The following is a 19,569-nucleotide window of genomic DNA, read 5'->3' as shown; positions in this document are numbered from 1 at the left end:
ATTTCCCATCATAAGTCCTTCAGAATTGTCTTGGGTCCTTGTGTTATTGAGAAAAGCTAAGTCAGTCACAGCTGATCATTGTACAGTACTGCTGTGATATTGTAGAATGTTTTCCTGGTTCTTATCCCTTCACTTTGCACCCATCATTTCATGTAAATATTTCCTGGATTTTATGAAAGCATCCTGCTCATCATTCTTATAGCTCAATAGTATTCTATACCATATCTTGGCCAGCAATTTCCCCAGTTGGTGGACATCCCTTAATTTCCCATTCTTTGCCACCACAAAATGAGCTGCTCTAAATATTCTTGTACAAATAGATCCCTTTTCTTTTTCTTTCATCTATTTGAGATACAGACCTTGTAATAGTATTGCTGGGTTGAATAATATGCACAGTTTTATAGCCCTTTGGGTATAATTCTAAATCATTCCTCATAATGGTTAGGTCAGCTCACAAGTTCACCAGTAGTACATTAGTGTCCTAATTTTTCCACATCCCTTCCAGCATTTGTCATTTTTGTTTTCTGTCATATTAGCTAATCTGATAGGTGTGGGATGGTACCGCAGAGTTGTTTGAAAAATTTTTTTAGTTGATTTGTCTTGTTTGACTCTTCATGACCTCATTTTGTGTTTTCTTGGCAAAGATTCTGGAGTGGTTTGGTATTTTCTTCTCTGACTCATTTGACAGATGAGAAAACCGAGACAAACAGGGTAAAATGATTTGCCTGGGATCATGAAGCAAAGGCTAGATTTGAAGTGAAATCTTCTTGACTCCAGGCCCAGCACTCTATCCACTGTGCCACCTAGCTACCCATTCTTGGGAAATTGCCTAACCTCTGCCTCAATTTCCTCAACTGTAAAATGGGGATAATAACAGCATCTATCTCAGGGCTATTGTGAAGATCAAATGAGATGATGTTTGTTAAGCTCTTAGCATATAATTAGGCACTTAGTAAATGATTATTCCTTCCTCTTCCTAAAAATAAAACAATCAAAACTGAATACTGTAAAAGAAAAATGAAGAAACTTATTCCCAAAGAGGGGATATGAGAAGGTGCAGAAACATGGGAACATGAGTGTAAGGTGCTGCATACAATATCAGAGTTTGGGTTATAGAGGTTGGTTTTATGGAATTCTTTTTTTCTCTTCATTGTTCATTTTTTATTACAAAGGATGGTTATCTTCTCTAAATAGATCTTTAATAAGATCCTTGAAGTCTGACTGCCAGAACTGAATATGGTTTATATTAGATGAAACATATCTGAAAGGAAGCTTTAATGTTTGTTTTTAAATAACACTTCTCTAGAATTTCTCCACATTTTCTCAGATATTCCTAGATCACAGAGAATGGCTTAATGGAAATCTTCAGCGTAGCTTTACTTAACAGCCTTTACTCCCCTCTGGCCTCCTTCTCCTCCTCTGCAGAGCTCTTATATTTCTTCTTTTATCCCTATAACCACTCTCTCCGCTGGACAGACCTCTGGTTTTCATGGTGTTATTTTTTTTTCTCATTGCCAGTGAGAGCTGAAAACCATGAACTGTGAATGTGATTTGCATCATCCCTAGAATGCTCAGGGTCCAGTTAGTACCTTTCAGGACCCTTTTTATTGATGAGTAAATTAGATATCTCCTTATTTAGCTGTTACTGTGGTAAGCTATCTTAATTGATTGGTTTTACTAACCAATCCTAGAGAAATTTCCAGGGTGATGCCTTGGAATAGAAGACTGGGGTTGTAATGCCTCCAACTGAATCTCTTACAGTTCCCAACATAATCAGTTCTTTTGGACAAAGAGATCTTCCTCAACATTCTAATATTAGGGTCTTAGATTTAGACATGGAAGGCACATTAGAAGACAGTTAACCCACCTCACCAATTTTAAAGATGGGGAAGTCAAAGTAGAGAAAAGGTAAGAAATTGACTTGCCCAAGATCACACAGGTGTGTTATGTGGCAGAGTCAATAATTGACACAGGTCATGTGATTCTTTTTTATTAGGATTTAGAGTTTATTTTATTTTTATTTTTTAAATTAATTAATTAATTTAGAATGTTTTTCCTTGGTTACATGATTTATGTTCTTTCCCTCTCCTCCCTGAGCTGACAAGCAATTCCACTGGATTATACATGTATACATGATCAAAACCTATTTCTATATTATTAATATTTGCCGTAGAGATCATTTAAAGTCAAAATCCCCAGGCATATCCCCATCGAACCAAGTGATCTAGCAGTTGTTTTTCTTCTGTGTTTCCACTCCCACAGTTATTTCTCTGGATGTGGATAGTGTTCTTTCTCATGAATCCCTCAGGATAGGTCGTGTGATTCTAAGCCCTCTATTCTGTGCACTACACAGACTGCTCCAACCTTTTCTTTAGTTTTCCCTTTTTTCCTAGTCCCATTAATGCCTGAAACTTGTCTGCCCCATTGGAGCTGTCATTAGTGACCTAAAGTTTCCCAGTGCTGAGTGCATTCTTTTACTTCTGGCTAAGCAGAAGCTGTATTGGCATTATTGCTCCTCACTCTCCCCTGCCTGTTTGAGAGTTAATCTGCTGTTGAAGTTTCCGAGGAGGGTGGTTTAGTCCATGATGCTAGATTGTGGCCTGAACTTTTTTATGGAAAACTTTTGCTCAGTCCATATGCTACTAACCTCTTTTCTATGACAGGGTAACAGTTGATAGATTTTTAGAGAAATCACATTAGCAGGATGTGACTGTTTGTAGATAAATAATCAAGTGCTGTATGAGGAATTTAGTTTGGCCAGTTCCTGATTTGATAAAATCACTCATTTTTTTTCCATCTTTCACATAGGATATTAGCTGCAATGAAATTCAGGTCCTCCCCCAACAGATAGGAAAATTACATTCGCTTAGAGAGCTAAACATAAGAAGAAATAATCTTCACATGTTGCCAGATGGTAAGAAACTCACTGTTCTTTATGTAACATGAACAAGAGATTATGGACGTTGAAAATTTAACTTTATTTTTCTCTCTTGGCAGAATTGGGAGATCTTCCCTTAGTGAAGCTGGATTTTTCTTGTAACAAAGTGACAGAAATTCCCGTTTGTTATAGGAAACTCCGTCATTTGCAAGTGATCATTTTGGATAACAATCCAATGCAGATTCCACCTGCACAGGTTTGTACCAGAAGCTCATCCTTTCCCTCCTGCCTTTCATACTCATTGGCGTCTGTGTCTCTGGGAACTTAAGAAACAACTGAACTGGGCTAAATTTGTTGGCTGTGTGTCTGGGTCTAAGTAGAATCGATTTCTTTCTTTGTCAGACAAGGAAATTGGGAAAGGAACACTGCTGGCTCAGGCAGCCAGGTAGAAACTTGTCCTCTTCTAGCCAGGAAGTTGCGGCTTTCCTTGGCTAGGTGGCTTGGGAGCTCTTCCTTCCTCTGCTTATCTCTTATTCAGGTCAGTGTCTACTTGGGCTTTATTATGAGAGTTAGAGACACCCGCACTGAGAGAAAGATTTTAACGGTGAGCAGCAACTTTGGCTGATGACACCTTTGTTGTTGTGCAGTCTGACCATTGCAAACAATGTGTCATTCTGTGCACTTGAATTGCTGATTTACTAATGAGGATTCCAGTATTATCTCAAATGAGATAATAATTGTAAAGCATTTAGCCCAGTGCTTGGCACATAGTAAGTACTATGTAAGTGTTAGTTCTTCTTCTTCTTTTTGTTTCTATTGGACCAAATGCCTTCATTCACCTCCCAAATGGAAAATTTCTCAGTGCAGTGATTGGCCAGGTCCAGTGCCCTCTAGTGTATTTGCTGCTGGGGGTGGATTTCTTCCCTTTTCACTTGAAATGATATTTTTCTTTAATGTTGTCACTGTTTTCTCCATCAGTTAGTACTGTACATGTTGTTCCTCAAAAACGTAGCATCTGAGGACTGTGTTTATTGAGAAACCACAGGGCTTGTGATGAGCCATTATGGTGGTTAGCATTCTATCCTGTCTCAGATTTTTACTATGTTAGGATGCAACGTTTTCAAAGCCATCTCATATGTACAGTGTACTATACCAGCCCCGGGGATACAGAAGTGAAAGGCCATACAGTCCTTGCCATCAAGGAGCTTATTATCTAGTAGGGAAGGTGAGGCAGACACAGAAAGCAAGCAGAAGGAAAGCTCAGTATGGCTTGATACTGTCAAATATTTTTATCACTGACCCAGATGCATTTATTAAGCCCCTTGTATCAGTCTTGCTCTCATAGAGCTTCCATTCTGTTGGGGGACACGTAAGCATATCCAAAGTGAACACAGACAAAATTGGAGGGCAGCAGGCATCAGCAGCTATGGGGAACTCTGAAAAGTTTGACAATTTAATGTGATAGATGAATAGATACTAAAGTGTTATTATCTAATAAGGAATTCATAGCAGAACTTATATTTCTGTGCTAGCTGTGGGGTTAGTGACACTGTATTATATGATATAAAATTTGCTGATGATACAATCTGGGAGGGACAGCTGAAGGTAGGTGATGGAGTCATTGAGCTAGACCATTGGGCCAGATACTAGAAAACATACCATAATGGGGAGAAATATTTGATACTTTGGTTCAAAGAAAGACGAAAGGGAGACCCAAGGCAAGAGAGGAGATTGACCAAAAAATCGCCAGAGCTTGGCTTTAATGAACTTCCACAAGACATTTAGTGACCTACTCGGGTTTGTCCAGCTTGTTGTGAGTAGCAGAGCTGGAGTCCCAACCCAGGTTCCTTGGCTCTGTGTAATTAAAATTTGAACCCTAGAACTACTATTCCCAGCATCCTATTTTCCTCCTTATGTTATGTGCTGATGTAGGAAGGATATAAGGATATAAGTTTTGTGTAGCCCTGCCCCTCCCCGCTTCTTGTGATCGTGACTGACTGAAGTGGGCTTTTTGGCAGAGGTGAGAGACCTTACTCACGTGGTTTTATTTTGTTAGATAATTACCTTTGTATTCTTTTACTTCAAGTTATTAATTCATTTTATAAAGGTTATTAATAAACTTTATAAAATATAATACTTGAGTATTGGACATTGATTTAAATCGTACAGCTCCAAAGCCAGTCTGTTCACTTTCCATGACACTTTCTTGAGGACCTGGGGTCATGTTGACTGCATCAACTAAGAGGACTTAGGATACACATGACAGCTCTTTTCAAGTATCAGAGGGGCTTTCATGTTGAAGAGAGAGTAGACTTGTTTTTCTTGGACCCAAGGGCAGAGCCAGAAGCAATGGATAGAATTTATAGAGAGGACAATTCAGGCAGAATATGAGGGCAAAACTTCCTAATATTGAGAGCTATATCAAAGTGGGAGGGCTTGTCTCACGCTCTAGTTTTTGTTGTTTTTAATAGCGTCCATATAGTGCTTCATTTTATCCTCACAATAATCCTGGCACGGAGGTGCCATCCCTTCCCTACAAGAGAGGAAGCCGAAGCAAGCAGAGGTGAAGCAACTTGACTGGGACTGCAGAGCTAGTTAAGTGTCCCAGGTTCCTCTAGTAGTGTAGTTCCCCTCACTGACTATCCTCTAGCAGAAGCAGAATGACTACTTGTCCATCCTGTTGGTGTATAAACATAGCGCTTTCTCAGATGGGGATCGGATCTTTCCAGTTTTGTCCTTTATAGTTTTTTTTTTTGTTTTTGAATCTGGTCAGTAAGTAGCTTTGTTGCTCCTAAGCATATCTCCAGGCAGGTGATATAAGCACTTTGAGCCGCCCAGAATCACATAAAAGGTGAAAGTAACAGAGCGGTCTTCTTAGGCCTGATGTAAAGAAAGCTCTGATTCCCTATTTGTAAAATGAGATATCAGAATCAATGATACATCACAGTCCCTTTTAGCTTTTAATTTGATAACCTCTAATATGAATTAGGACATTATTAGGCACTTGGGAGAGGTCTGAGTATCCTTAGGAACTCAAGTTGGACAGAAAGTCAGAGAAGATTTCCTAAAAGATGTGGCACCTGAGTTGGGCTTTTGCAGGAAGAGATGCTTGGAAAGGAGTCTCAGGAGTCAATGTGGAGGGTCCATTTCAGATAGCAAGATGGCATGCATAAAAGTATAGAGGCAGGAGTGGCCAAGGGAAGATCAGAAGACTGAGGACTCCACTTTACTTGGAGTGAAAAATGCTCAAATGAGAGTCTCATGAAATAAGTCTAGAAGTACATGCAGGGGCATGATTGTAGAAGCTTTATCTTTGCTTCCTTAAGTGTAGATAACCACTTCAGTTTTGGGGCAACAGAGTGACATTGTCAGAACTGCATTATGAAGATTACTTTTTCGAAAAAAATAATTTTTTTGCTATCATTTTTTAAAAAACTCCTCACTTTCTGGCTTGAAATCAATACTATATATCAGTTCCAAGACAAAAGAGCAATAAAGTCTAGGCAGTGGGGATTAAGCGACTTGCTCAAGGTCACATAGCTAGGAAGTGTCATATTGGAACTCAGGACCTTCTATCTCTACCAGTTGTTCTATCCACTGAGCCACCTCACTGCCCCAAAGTTTGTTATGTCTTCATGTTAGGGAATTGAACAATGGTCTCCTGCATCACCACTGTATTAATGAGGAGTTTTTGGTTCTTTGTTCTTCTTTTGTCTTTGGTTCTTTGAAACTTTCCCCATCTCTTTTCTTTTAGAATTCCATTAGATTATGAATTCCTTGAGAGCAGGGAACATTGGACTTTTTTGTTTGTATCCTCAGGGATACAAGACATAGTGCTTTGTACTTAGTTGCACCTTACTAAATGCCTTTATCATTCATTCATTCTCATATGCTGGTTCTTTGTAATTTAGCAATATTGTCTTCTGGTTGGTTGTTTCCCAATGGTAGTTGTTTACATTGGCATTGCTATAGTCACTAGGTATATTTATTTTCTTGGCTCTGCCTACTTATTTCTGCATCAGTTCATGTGAGTTATAACAAACTTCTCAGTAAGTCATCATACTTGTTTCTTATAGCACACTTCAGTTACATCCATGTGCCACAATTTATTTAGCAAGTCTCTAGTCAGTTTTGTACTTTATTTCAAGTTTCTTGCCACCACAAAAAAAGTGCTCCTATAACTTACCTATCATGATATCTATAGGGACTTTTTTTTCTTATCCATAGTCTCCTTAGCTTCTGGCGTGGGAGTGGAATTTCTGAATCAAAGGAATGAACGTTTTAGTTAATTTGTTCACATAATTACAGATTGCTTTACAAAATGGTCATAATGATTCATAGTTGCACCATTATTCAATTTGCCACGTCAGTTATTCCCCACTTTCTCTTTAGAGAAGACAGAAATGGTTTTAGTCATTTGTCTTTAGGATCAAGTTTTATCATTGTAATAAATCAAAGAGAAGATTTTGTAAGAATAAGCATGACTGCATGCATTTGCAGAGTGTAGGGAAGGAAGCCAGTATCTAAAGAAAAATTATAGTAGAAGAAAGGAGAGAGAGGAAAGGAAGGAGACTGACTGGGAAGGAGAAAGGGGAGGGAGAGGTGAAGAAGAGAGAGACAAAGAAAAAGCTGGAGAAAGAGGATGAGAGAAGAGGGGGAGACTACACTCACGAGGTACTTGAAGATTGGGAAGGAAATAGAAAGGGTGGGAGAGGCTCATGGAACTTCAAAACTTTAGATTGCTAGATTAATGATGCCAAAAGGTTTTGTAGAGTCCTGTCTTCTTTTCTCCTTTAAGAATAGAAGTAGCCAATGCCATGGAACTCTTCCTGCCCTCCCATTCAGGGGGTCACATTGAACTCCTTTTCACCACTGGATTCTCAATCAGAAAATTCAGTACTAAGTAAATTAGATGAACACAGAATAGTATACATGTCATACCTTTGGGAAGGGAAAGATTGTAAAACCAAGCAAGACTTAGAAAGAGTCACAAAATGTAAAATAAATAATTTTGACTACATCAAATTAAAAAGCTTTTGCACAACAAAACCAATGTAACTAAAATCAGAAGGGAAGCAACAAATTGGGAAACAATCTTCATAAGAACTTCTGACAAAGGTTTAATTACTCAAATTTACAAGGAGCTAAATCAATTGTACAAAAAATCAAGCTATTCTCCAATGGGCAAGGGACATGAATAGGCAATTTTCAGTCAAAGAAATCAAAACTATTAATAAGCACATGAAAAAGTGTTCTACATCTCTTATAGTCAGAGAGATGCAAATCAAACAACTCTAAGGTGTCACCTCACACCTAGCAGATTGGCTAACATGACAGCAGAGGAAAATAATGAATGCTGGAATGGCAAAGTGGGGACATTAATTCATTGCTGGTGGAGTTGTGAATTGATCCAACCATTCTGGAGGGCAATTTGGAACTATGCCCAAAGGGCGATAAAAGACTGTCTTGCCCTTCAATCCAGCCATAGCACTGCTGGGTTTGTACCCCAAAGAGATAATAAGGAAAAAACATGTACAGGAATATTCATGGTTGTGCTCTTTGTGGTGGCAAAAACTGGAAAATGAGGGGCTGCCCTTCAATTGGGGAATGGCTGAACAAATTGTGGTATATGTTGGTGATGGAATACTCTTGTGCTCAAAGGAATAATAAAGTGGAGGAATTCCATGTGAACTGGAACAACCTCCAGGAAGTGATGCAGAGCGAGAGCAGCAGAACCAGGAGAACATTGTACACAGAGACTGATACACTGTGGTACAGTCGAACATAATGGACATCTCCATTAGTGTCAATGCAATGTCCCTGAACAAACTGGAGGGATCTATGAGAAAAAACAATATACACATGTAGAGGAAAACCTGTGGGAGTAAAAACACCAAAGAAAAGCAACTTCTTGACTACAGGAGTCGAAGGGATGTGGTTGGGGATGTAGACTCTAAATGAACATCCTAGTACAAATACCAACAACATAGAAATGGGTTTAGATCAAGGACACATGCAATACCCAGTGGAATTGCACTTCATCTATGGGAAGGGGTGGGGGGGATGGGAGGGAGAAAAAGAAAATGATTTTTGTATCCAAGGAATAATGTTTGAAATTGACCAAATAAAATAATGTTTAAAATCTTAAAAAAAAAGAAAGTTCAGTACTGAATCCTCCTTCCTGAAAGAAGCATCCAAGACAGGCTGAGCTCTGAATTTGTTGTGCTTCAGCTGAGGTACAAAAGAGAAGTGCCAGGAGTGAAACAAGGGTGCCCATTATCACCAATATTATTTAATATACTGGGAATGCTAGCAATAACAATAAGAGAAGAAAAACAAGCAGGAGAAATCAGAATAGGCAAGAGTGATACAACTGTCTCTTTTTGCAAATGATATGATGGTATATGTGGACAATCCTAGAGATTCAGCTAATAAGTTAGTTGAAACAATTATTAATTTCAGCAAAGTGTCAGGATATAAAATAAACCCACAGAAATCATCAGCATTTCTGTATATCACTAACAAAGCTCTGTAAGAACATTTAAAATAACCGTAGACAGAGTATACCTGCCAAAACCAAACCAGGAACTACTGAACATAATAATAAAACAATTTTATACAAGTAAGGTCAAATTTAAATAATTGGAGAAATATTGTTTGTATATGATGGACAAAGCCAATATAATCAAAATGACAAGCCTAACTAAACTAATCTACTTATTTGGTGTCATCTTGATTAAATGACCAAAACATTATTTTTTGAGCTAGAAAAAACAATAACAAAATTCAAAAGGTCAAGAATGTCAGAGGAATTAATGAAAAAAATATAAAAGAAGGAGACCTAGCTATACCAGATTTTAAACTGTATTATGGAGTAGTAGTAATTATCAAAACTATTTGGTACTGGCTAAAAAATGGGAAAGGTTGATTCAAGTGGAACTGGACAGACATACAACAAACAGTAATAAGAGATTATAGTAACTTTGTATTTGACAAAAAGTAAAAATCCAGGGAGCAGCTGGGTGACTCAGTGGATTGAGAGCCAGACCTAGAGACAAAATGTCCGTCCTTGGTTCAAATCTAGCCACAGTTATTTCCTAGCTGTGTGATCCTGGGCAAGTTACTTCACCCCCATTATCTAGCCCTTACCACTCTTCTGCCTTAGAACCAATGAGTCTAAGATGGAAGGTAAGAGTTAAAAAAATGTACAAATCCAAGCTTTGGGGATAAAACCTCATTACTTGGTAAAAATTGTTGGGAGAACTGGCAGAAATTAGACGTAGACCTATATCTCATACTGTCTATGATAAGCTCAAAATGAGTACATGATTCAGACATAGCAAGTGATTTCAAAAACAAGCTGATAGAGCATGGAAGGAATTAACCTATCAGATATATGAATAAGGTAAGAATTCATGACTAAACAAGCAATAGAATGGTTAGATAATTTTGATTTTATGAAATTAAAAAGGTTTTGCATGAATGAAATGAATGCAGCAAAAATTGTAGAAAAGCAAGAAACTGGGAACAGTTTACAACACGTTTCCCTGATAAAGGTCTAAATATATAAGAATTGAGCCAAATGTATAAGAGACATTTACCAGTTGATAAATGACCAAGAGGTGTGAACAGACAGTTTTCAGAGGAAGAAAGCAAAGCTGTCAATTGTCATATGAAAAAATTCACCTAATCACTAATAACTAGAGAAATACACATAAAAACAACTCTGAGGCACCATCTCACTCCTATTAGATTGGCTAAGATGATACAGAAGGAGAATGACAAATGCTGGAGGGGATGTGGGAAAATAATACACTAATGCACTGTTGGTGGAGCTGCGAAATGCTACCCACAGTGATAAAACACTATATCCTTTGATCCAGCAATATCATTGTTAAATCTGTATCCCAAAGAGATCATTGAAAAAGGAAAAGAATCTATATGTACAAAAATATTTATAGCAACATTTTTTGTGGTGGCAAAGAATTGGAAATTGAAGGGATATCCATCTATTGGGGAATGAATCAATAAGTTATGGAATATGAATATGATGGAATACTATTGTGCTATAAGAAATGAGGAAAAGGTTAGTTTTGGGAAAATTTTTATGAAATGATTCAAAGTGAAGTGAGGAGAACCAGAAGAATAATTTGCACAGTAATAGCAGTAGTGCAAAGATTAATTGTGAAAGATTTAGCCACCCTGACCAATACAGTGAGCCATAGCAATAATGAAAAATACTGTCCACCTCCAGATAGAGTACTGATGAACTTGGAGTTGAGGTGGAAAGAATGTTTTTCCCTTTCTTTTTCTTGTTTTTTTTTAATGGAACACAGCTAGTGAAGAAATAAGTTTTGTATAATTTCATTTGTATAATGTATATTGAATTTCTTGTCTTCTCAATGGGTAGGTGTGAGAGCAGAGGTGGTAGAAACCAAAAAATTTGAATAAATTAAAAAAGGCAAAACCCAGTAATGTCCTATGCAAAGTCGTCTAGAGTTTTAAGTCAAAGAAAAAAAACTACAGGCATCCAGAAAGAAAAAATTCAGTTCTAAAACACAGTCAGGCTCCCAGAAGAATATGTTGCCACAATTTTAAAGAACAGAAAATCTTAGAATATGGTATTCCAAAAGGCAAAAGATAAAGGCATACATCTGTGAAAAACTTATTCTGCAGAATAACTATTTTGGCAACTTACATGCAAATTTTAGCTTTAAGAGAATTTTTTGTGGCACTGAGCAATTGAAGAACTTGATCCCATGTCTTCCTGAATTTGAGGCCAGACTAGGCCATGCTGCATCTTCTTCTTTTTTCTTTTTTTTAATTTTATAGTATTTTATTTGATCATTTCCATGCATTATTCATTAAAGACAAAGATCATTTTCTTTTCCTCCCCCCCACCCCCCATAGCCAACGCGTGATTCCACTGGGTATCACATGTGTTCTTGATTCGAACCCATTGCCATGTTGTTAATATTTGCATTAGAGTGTTCGTTTAGGTCCTCTGTCATGTCCCCTCAACCGCTGTAGTCAGGCAGTTGCTTTTCCTCGGTGTTTCTACTCCCACAGTTTGTCCTCTGCTTATGGATAGTGTTTTTTCTCCTAGCTCCCTGCAGATTGTTCAGGGACATTACACTGCCACTAATGGAGAAGTCCATTACGTTCGATTATACCACAGTGTGTTTGTCTCTGTGTACAATGTTCTCCTGGTTCTGCTCCTCTCGCTCTGCATCACTTCCTGGAGGTTGTTCCAGTCTCCATGGAATTCCTCTACTTTATTATTCCTTTTAGCGCAATAGTATTCCATCACCAACATATACCACAATTTGCTCAGCCATTCTCCAATTGATGGGCATCCCCTCGTTTTCCAATTTTTGGCCACCACAAAGAGCGCAGCTATGAATATTCTTGTACAGGTCTTTTTCCTTATTATCTCTTTGGGGTACAAACCCAGCAGTGCTATGGCTGGATCAAAGGGTAGATATTCTTTTGTCGCCCTTTGGGCATAGTTCCAAATTGCCCTCCAGAATGGTTGGATCAGTTCACAACTCCACCAGCAATGAATTAATGTCCCCACTTTGCCACATCCCCTCCAGCATTCATTACTTTCCTTTGCTGTCATGTTAGCCAATCTGCTAGGTGTGAGGTGATACCTCAGAGTTGTTTTGATTGGCATCTCTCTGATTATAAGAGATTTAGAACACTTCTTCATGTGCTTATTAATAGTTTTGATTTCTTTATCTGAAAACTGCCTATCCATGTCCCTTGCCCATTTATCAATTGGAGAATGGCTTGGTTTTTTGTACAATTGATTTAGCTCTTTATAAATTTGAGTAATTAAACCTTTGTCAGTGGTTTTTATGAAGATTTTTTCCCAATTTGTTGTTTTCCTTCTGATTTTAGTTATATTGATTTTGTTTGTACAAAAGCTTTTTAATTTGATGTAGTCGAAATTATTTATTTTACATTTTGTGATTCTTTCTATGTCTTGCTTGGTTTTAAAGTCTTTCCCCTCCCAAAGGTCTGACATGTATACTTTTCTATGTTTACTCAATTTACTTATGGTTTCCTTCTTTATGTTTAAGTCTTTCACCCATTTTGAATTTATCTTGGTGTAGGGTATGAGGTGTTGATCAATTCCTAATCTCTCCCACACTGTCTTCCAATTTTCCCAGCAGTTTTTATCGAATAGTGGATTTTTGTCCCAAAAGCTGGGATCTTTGGGTTTATCGTATACTGTTTTGCTGAGGTCTCTTGCCCCCAGTCTATTCCACTGATCCTCCTTTCTGTCTCTTAGCCAGTACCAAATTGTTTTGATGACCGCTGCTTTGTAATATAGTTTGAGGCCTGGGACTGCAAGGCCCCCCTCATTTGTGTTTTTTTTTTCATTATTTCCCTGGATATCCTTGATCTTTTGTTCTTCCAAATGAACTTTGTTATGGTTTTTTCTAAATCAGTAAAGAAATTTTTTGGGAGTTCCATGGGTATGGCACTAAATAGATAAATAAGTTTGGGTAGGATGGTCATTTTTATTATATTGGCTCGTCCTATCCATGAGCAGTTAATGTTTTTCAAATTGCTCAAGTCTAGTTTTAGTTGTGTGGAGAGTGTTTTGTAGTTGTGTTCATATAGTTCCTGTGTTTGTCTCGGCAGATAGATTCCTAGGTATTTTATTTTGTCTAAGGTGATTTTGAATGGGATTTCTCTTTCTAGTTTTTGCTGCTGAGCTGTGTGGGAGATATATAGAAATGCTGATGACTTATGTGGGTTTATTTTGTATCCTGCAACTTTGCTAAAGTTGTTGATTATTTCAATTAGCTTTTTGGTTGAATCTCTAGGATTCTTTAAGTAGACCATCATGTCATCTGCAAAGAGTGATAACTTGGTCTCCTCCTTGCCTATTTTGATGCCTTCAATTTCTTTTTCTTCTCTAATTGCTACTGCTAGTGTTTCTAGTACAATGTCAAATAATAGAGGTGATAATGGGCATCCTTGTTTCACTCCTGATCTTATTGGGAATGCATCTAGTTTATCCCCATTGCAGATGATATTAGCTGATGGTTTTAGATATATACTGTTTATTATTTTTAGGAACGACCCTTCTATTCCTATGCTTTCTAGTGTTTTTAATAGGAATGGGTGTTGTATTTTATCAAAGGCTTTTTCTGCATCTATTGAGATAATCATGTGGTTCTTCTTGGTTTGCTTGTTCATGTGGTCAATTATGTGGATGGTTTTCCTAATATTGAACCAGCCCTGCATCCCTGGTATAAATCCTACTTGATCATGGTGGATGACCCTTCTGATCACTTGCTGGAGTCTTTTTGCTAGTATCCTATTTAAGATTTTTGCTTCTATATTCATTAGGGAGATTGGTCTATAGTTTTCTTTCTCTGTTTTTGACCTGCCTGGTTTTGGAATCAGTACCATGTTTGTGTCGTAAAAGGAGTTTGGTAGAACTCCCTCTTTGTTTATTATGTCAAATAGTTTGTATAGTATTGGGATTAACTGTTCTCTGAATGTTTCATAGAATTCACTGGTAAATCCATCAGGCCCTGGGGATTTTTTCTTAGGAAGTTCTTTGATGGCCTGTTGGATTTCATTTTCTGATATGGGATTATTTAAGAATTCTATTTCTTCTTCTGTTAGTCTAGGCAGTTTGTATTTTTGTATATATTCATCCATTTCACTTAAATTGGTATATTTATTGCCATATAATTGGGCAAAGTAATTTTTAATGATTGCCTTAATTTCCTCTTCATCAGAGGTGATGTCCCCCTTTTCATCTTTGATGCTGTTAATTTGCTTTTCTTCCGTCCTTTTTTTAATTAGATTGACCAGTACTTTGTCTATTTTATTTGTTTTTTCAAAGTACCAGCTTCTTGTCTTATTTATTAAATCAATAGTTCTATCACTTTCGATTTTATTCATGCTGCATCTTCTTAGTAATTGGTGTTATTCTCTTCCTCCTCCTTCTCCTCTTCCAGCATGTCACTTAATCTCTCCCTGCCTCCATTGCATCATATGAGAAATGGGAGGATTTGTTTCTAAGGTTCCTTTCTAGCTCTAAATCTCTGATCATGGAATTGATGACAGTTGAGTCATTGCAGGGCACAGCATCTCTGCCAGACTGTTTTGTCAGCTTCTGGGTCAGGTCACTCTGTTCCTGTGGTATCCCCACTCCAGTTGAAAGGTAGGGATCCCAGTTGTCTCTTTGAAGTCCCTATAGACCCTGAAGGGCTTACAAGGTCACTGCCTACGAATGTCCATCTCAGAATAGTCAGCCCAAGATAAGAAAAGAACCAAAGCCAAAGAAATAGAACTTCATATGTGCACAAACACATGATGGTTAGATTGGGGAATATGGCCATTTGCCCCTCCCCAGCTAGTAGCTCCAAGTAGTACTGTGTCACTTAGGGCCAGCCCATTCTTCTAATCCATTTTTGCAAATGCCTGTTCCTTCCAGATTGGCAGCCTCCACTGCCAATTGGATTTCCTCATTGCACATTTTCAGAGTGTCATGTCTGGAAACAGTCTCCTTGTGCTTCTGTGTAGGCTCTTGGGCTGAAATCAGGCAGCGAACGTGCCTCCATATTACTCTATAATCTTTTATACACCTACACAGTCTTTCAACACATTCTTATTGTGTTTGGAAGGATTTTTTAATTGCCATTTTGTTACTTCTGTATACTCTCTTCCCTCATGTAATTTCTTCTGATTTTTTTTCGGGTATCTAAACATCCAGCTTTATTTCATGATAGCTTCCAACAGTGGTTCTTCTCAGGAAGTGACCAATTTAATCAGTTGCAAAAATTCTTCTGCTGCCCCCTCTTCCTCTATAATAAAATCATTTCCCCCTATATTTTAATAGTGTAGGCAGTATTCTTGAATCCCCAATCGTTTCCATGGTTTTAAATTATTGTGGTTCTGTTCTTTCAAGAAGGAAATCTTGTGAAACAGATGGAAAAATGGCTGTGCTTCTGTTTTCTTTTATCCAAGAATAGGAGGTATCAGAAAACTTAACAGTTGGTTGTATTAATGGTATCAACATTTCGTTTATGATAATAAAGTACAAAATATTGAAATATACATAAGTCCATTTAGGTACACTGAAATGCTTGCATAATTTTAGGAGGAAAACAAATGAAATAAATAAAAAACTCTGGAAAATGGTGGTTTCCTTTGGAACTCTATCATTAAATCCATTTTCTTCTGTGCTCCCTGACAGATATGTTTAAAGGGTAAAGTACACATATTTAAATTCTTAAATATTCAAGCATGTTGTAGAATAGAGAAGAAGCCTGACTCCTTGGACCTTCCTTCATTGGGTAAAAGGATTCCCTCTCAGCCTCTCACAGACAGGTAAGATGGTATTTATTGTGATTGTGCTGTGTGATATTTAGCCTCTAAATATGTATACAGTTTTCTTAATTTGAAAAATCTGTCATGAACCCAAAGTCCTGAAACTTTTGGTATAGCTTCTTAGACCCTTGAAGGAATGGTGAGAACAAGTTAAAATGGGTTTCTTTCCCATTCTAAAACCTCACCAGAATGGTGTGTTTGTTTTTGTTTTTGTAATTTTAATGGTTTAAGGGGAATGGTCTACTTTGTGGAAATAGATAATAGGCAGAAGACCAGAGCAGTTCATTAAGCATTTCTGGAGTGCCTACTCAGTGCTGAGGGCTAGGGCTCTGGATGCACACAAAACAAAAGAAAAAACTTTGCTTCAGGGCTTGGAAAATGTTTGATTGGTCAAAAATCCCAGTCCTTCCCTATTGCAAGCAAGAGGACTTCCAACTTTTCAAAAGCATGTGTTATTGGGGAACATTTTGTTCTGTTTCCTTGAGATGTAGTTGATGTAGTTTTTACATTGAGGAATGCTCTCGTTGCCCTTTGAAAAAATTAATTGATCATATTTTTGTAGTATGGAAGATTTCTATCCAAATAAAAACCATGGCCCCGATTCTGGTATCGGAAGTGATAATGGAGAGAAACGACTATCTACAACTGAGGTAAGCCTGCTCTTTTCATTCTGAGGAAATGCTTTCTTCTAAAATAGTCTTTAGTGTTTGAAATACATAGATGACAAAAGAGGTGTACATGTGCTTAGATTTTTCTTTCATTTTATTTTTGGACAAGATATCAATATTAATTTGGTATAGAATTCCAAGAGGATAAATATGTTTGCAACTTCATGAATAGACCAACACATTTTTAACAATTATACTTTGTACTAGAAACTGGGTAGAAAAATTCTAAAACTTACTTTTTCATTAATTCACAACTTACCTAAATTTTGTGTCAGTAACTTGATGCAACTTAATTCTTATGTTATGTCATATTCTTTTACTCCTTCCAGCCATCAGATGATGACACAATCAGCCTTCACTCTCAAGTATCAGAATCGACCAGAGACCAGACTCTAAGAAATGACAATCACTTGATGAGCAACAAACTTGACTCTCATAAAGGTAGTTCATGATGGTCCTAATTTTTTCCTTGGGCATTTGTGGCTTCTTAGAGTTAATTTTGGCTCAAAAACCAAGTTTAAATATTTTGCCCACACTTCATATCATGATGGTATACTTCATCAATTGCATCTCCTAAGACATAAAACAGAATGGTGTCAGAAGCCATAGTTTAATGTTCTCATTTTCTAATGCACATAAATCTGTACTAGACCAGGAGGTGTATGATTACATTGACCCCAACCCAGAGGATGTAGCAGTCCCTGAACAAGGAGATGCACATATTGGATCCTTTGTCTCGTTCCTGAAGGTAGAAAAATCTTTTTTTGCACTGTGAATGATTTTTTCGCTTTAATCTCACAAAAATGGACTGAATGTTTCCAGTGTAAATTTTTTTTCTTATTTAAGGGAAGAGAAAAATATTCTGAGAAATCTCAGAAAAATGAAGAATGGGGAGATGAGAAAAGGTAAGCACATGATACTTTTTGTTGTTGAGTTATTCAGTTATGTCTGACTCTTCATAAATCCATTGATCATAGCACGCCAGGCCCTTTTCTTCTCCTCTATCTCTTGAAGTCTGTCTAACTTCATGTTCTTTGTTTCATTGACATTATCCATCTCGCCTTCTATCATCTCCTTCTTTTGCCTTCAGTCTTACCCAATATCAAGGTCTTTTCCAATGAGTCCTCTTTGGCCAGAATTTTAAAGTTTTTGCTTCAGTATTTGATCTTTCAGTAAATAGTCTGAATTAATTTCTTTTTTAGGACTTGATGTCCTTGCTGCCCAAGTGACTCTGAAGGCTTCTCCAGTGCCACAGTTCTAAAGTGTCATTCTTGTGGTACCCAACTTTGCTTACAGTCCAATTCTTGCAGCTGTATGTTGCTACTGAAAAAACCATAGTTTTTACTATATAAACCATTTTAGGCAGCAAGATATCTCTGCTTTTTAGTGTGCTGTCTAGATTTCCATAGCTTTCTTTCCATGGAGCAAGCATCTTTTAATTTCAGTCTTACAGTCACCATCTGCAGTTATTCTTGAGCCCAAGAATATAAAATCTGACTCTGCTTCCATTTTTTCTCCTTTCTACCAGGAAGTGATGGGACCAGTTGCCAAGATCTTAAATTTTTTTTATGTTAATCTTCAAACCAGCTTTTATAGTCTCCCCTTTCACCCTCATAAAGAGGCTTCTTAATTCTTCTTCACTTTCTGCCATCAGAATGATACTGTCTGCATATCTGAGATTGTTGATGTTTCTCCTGGTGACCTTTAGATTCATCCAGTCTGACATTTCACATGATGTACTCTGGATATAATTTAAATAAAGAAGGTGATAATAGACAGCTGTGTCATACTCCTTTCCGTAATCACTTGTTCCATGGGTTATGTGTTAAATATTTGTCCAAGATTCTAATTGAATATTTACTTGAAAGAATTTAGATGTAATGATTTGCTCTACACTTCATATGTGTGTCCTATTTAGATTGAGCTTTTTGGATCTGTGTGCCACAGTCATATTAGAAATTACCACATAGTAAGGTCATGGCTAGATAACTAGACAGACAGCAGGGTATATATTGAATGCCTTCCATTTGCAGGCACTATGCTAAGTGATGGAGACACAGTCTGGGCCCTCAGGGGTCTTACATTTGAATTAAAGAAGACAACACATCAAGGGAGCTGGAAGGGTATTGAGGTCTGTACACAGTGCTGTGGAGATGTTGGGGAGGCCTGGTCCTATGTAAGGAAAGATAAATGCTTCCCTGACTATCAGACTGTGCAGTATGACCATTTCATTTTGAAGCATAATAATATACGTCAGAGCTGTATGAAGGCAAGATGATAGGTTTGGAGAGACAGCATTTTGTATCCTGGCTCAGACAAATCCCTGTTTCTCTAAGCTATGCTCACTAAGTCCCTCACTTGATGTTCATTCAACAAGTGTTTAAGGAAATTACTTGGTAAACCTCATGGCGAAATGGCAGTAACAGTATATGTTGTCTGTTTGGTGCATCCTTTTCCCTTCCTCTTATCCTTTATAACCCCCTTGCTGTCTGGCTCCTGCCCTCACAATTCACCTGAAATGTCTCTCTTTACACTTTACCAATGTTCTATTTAATAGTCACATTGAAAATGCTCTTATTCTCCCTTCTTGATCGCTTAGCATAATTGACCACTGCTGACCACCTTTTCCTTCTGGATACTTTCTCCTTTGTGGATTTTGGT

The 19,569-nt window shown here is 37.5% G+C and overlaps 1 protein-coding gene across 4 annotated transcripts in view; it reads left to right on the top strand.

Annotated features, from left to right (window-relative positions):
• LRCH2 (leucine rich repeats and calponin homology domain containing 2) overlaps window positions 1-19,569 on the top strand; it is a 77,000-nt gene that overhangs the window by 21,986 nt on the left and 35,445 nt on the right. For all 4 annotated transcript variants that reach the window (XM_056809370.1, XM_056809369.1, XM_056809372.1 and 1 more), the window contains exons 4-10: window positions 2,809-2,914; window positions 2,998-3,134; window positions 16,107-16,240; window positions 16,803-16,890; window positions 17,238-17,349; window positions 17,559-17,656; window positions 17,755-17,813. In XM_056809370.1, the coding sequence (XP_056665348.1) occupies window positions 2,809-2,914; window positions 2,998-3,134; window positions 16,107-16,240; window positions 16,803-16,890; window positions 17,238-17,349; window positions 17,559-17,656; window positions 17,755-17,813 (734 nt within the window). The remainder of the gene's footprint in view (window positions 1-2,808; window positions 2,915-2,997; window positions 3,135-16,106; window positions 16,241-16,802; window positions 16,891-17,237; window positions 17,350-17,558; window positions 17,657-17,754; window positions 17,814-19,569) is intronic.

Source organism: Monodelphis domestica, chromosome X (assembly GCF_027887165.1).
Source record: "Monodelphis domestica isolate mMonDom1 chromosome X, mMonDom1.pri, whole genome shotgun sequence".
Taxonomy (NCBI): Eukaryota; Metazoa; Chordata; class Mammalia; order Didelphimorphia; family Didelphidae; genus Monodelphis; species Monodelphis domestica.
The sequence above is the reverse complement of the archived record's forward strand: the minus strand, read 5'-3'. Positions and strand labels throughout refer to the sequence as shown.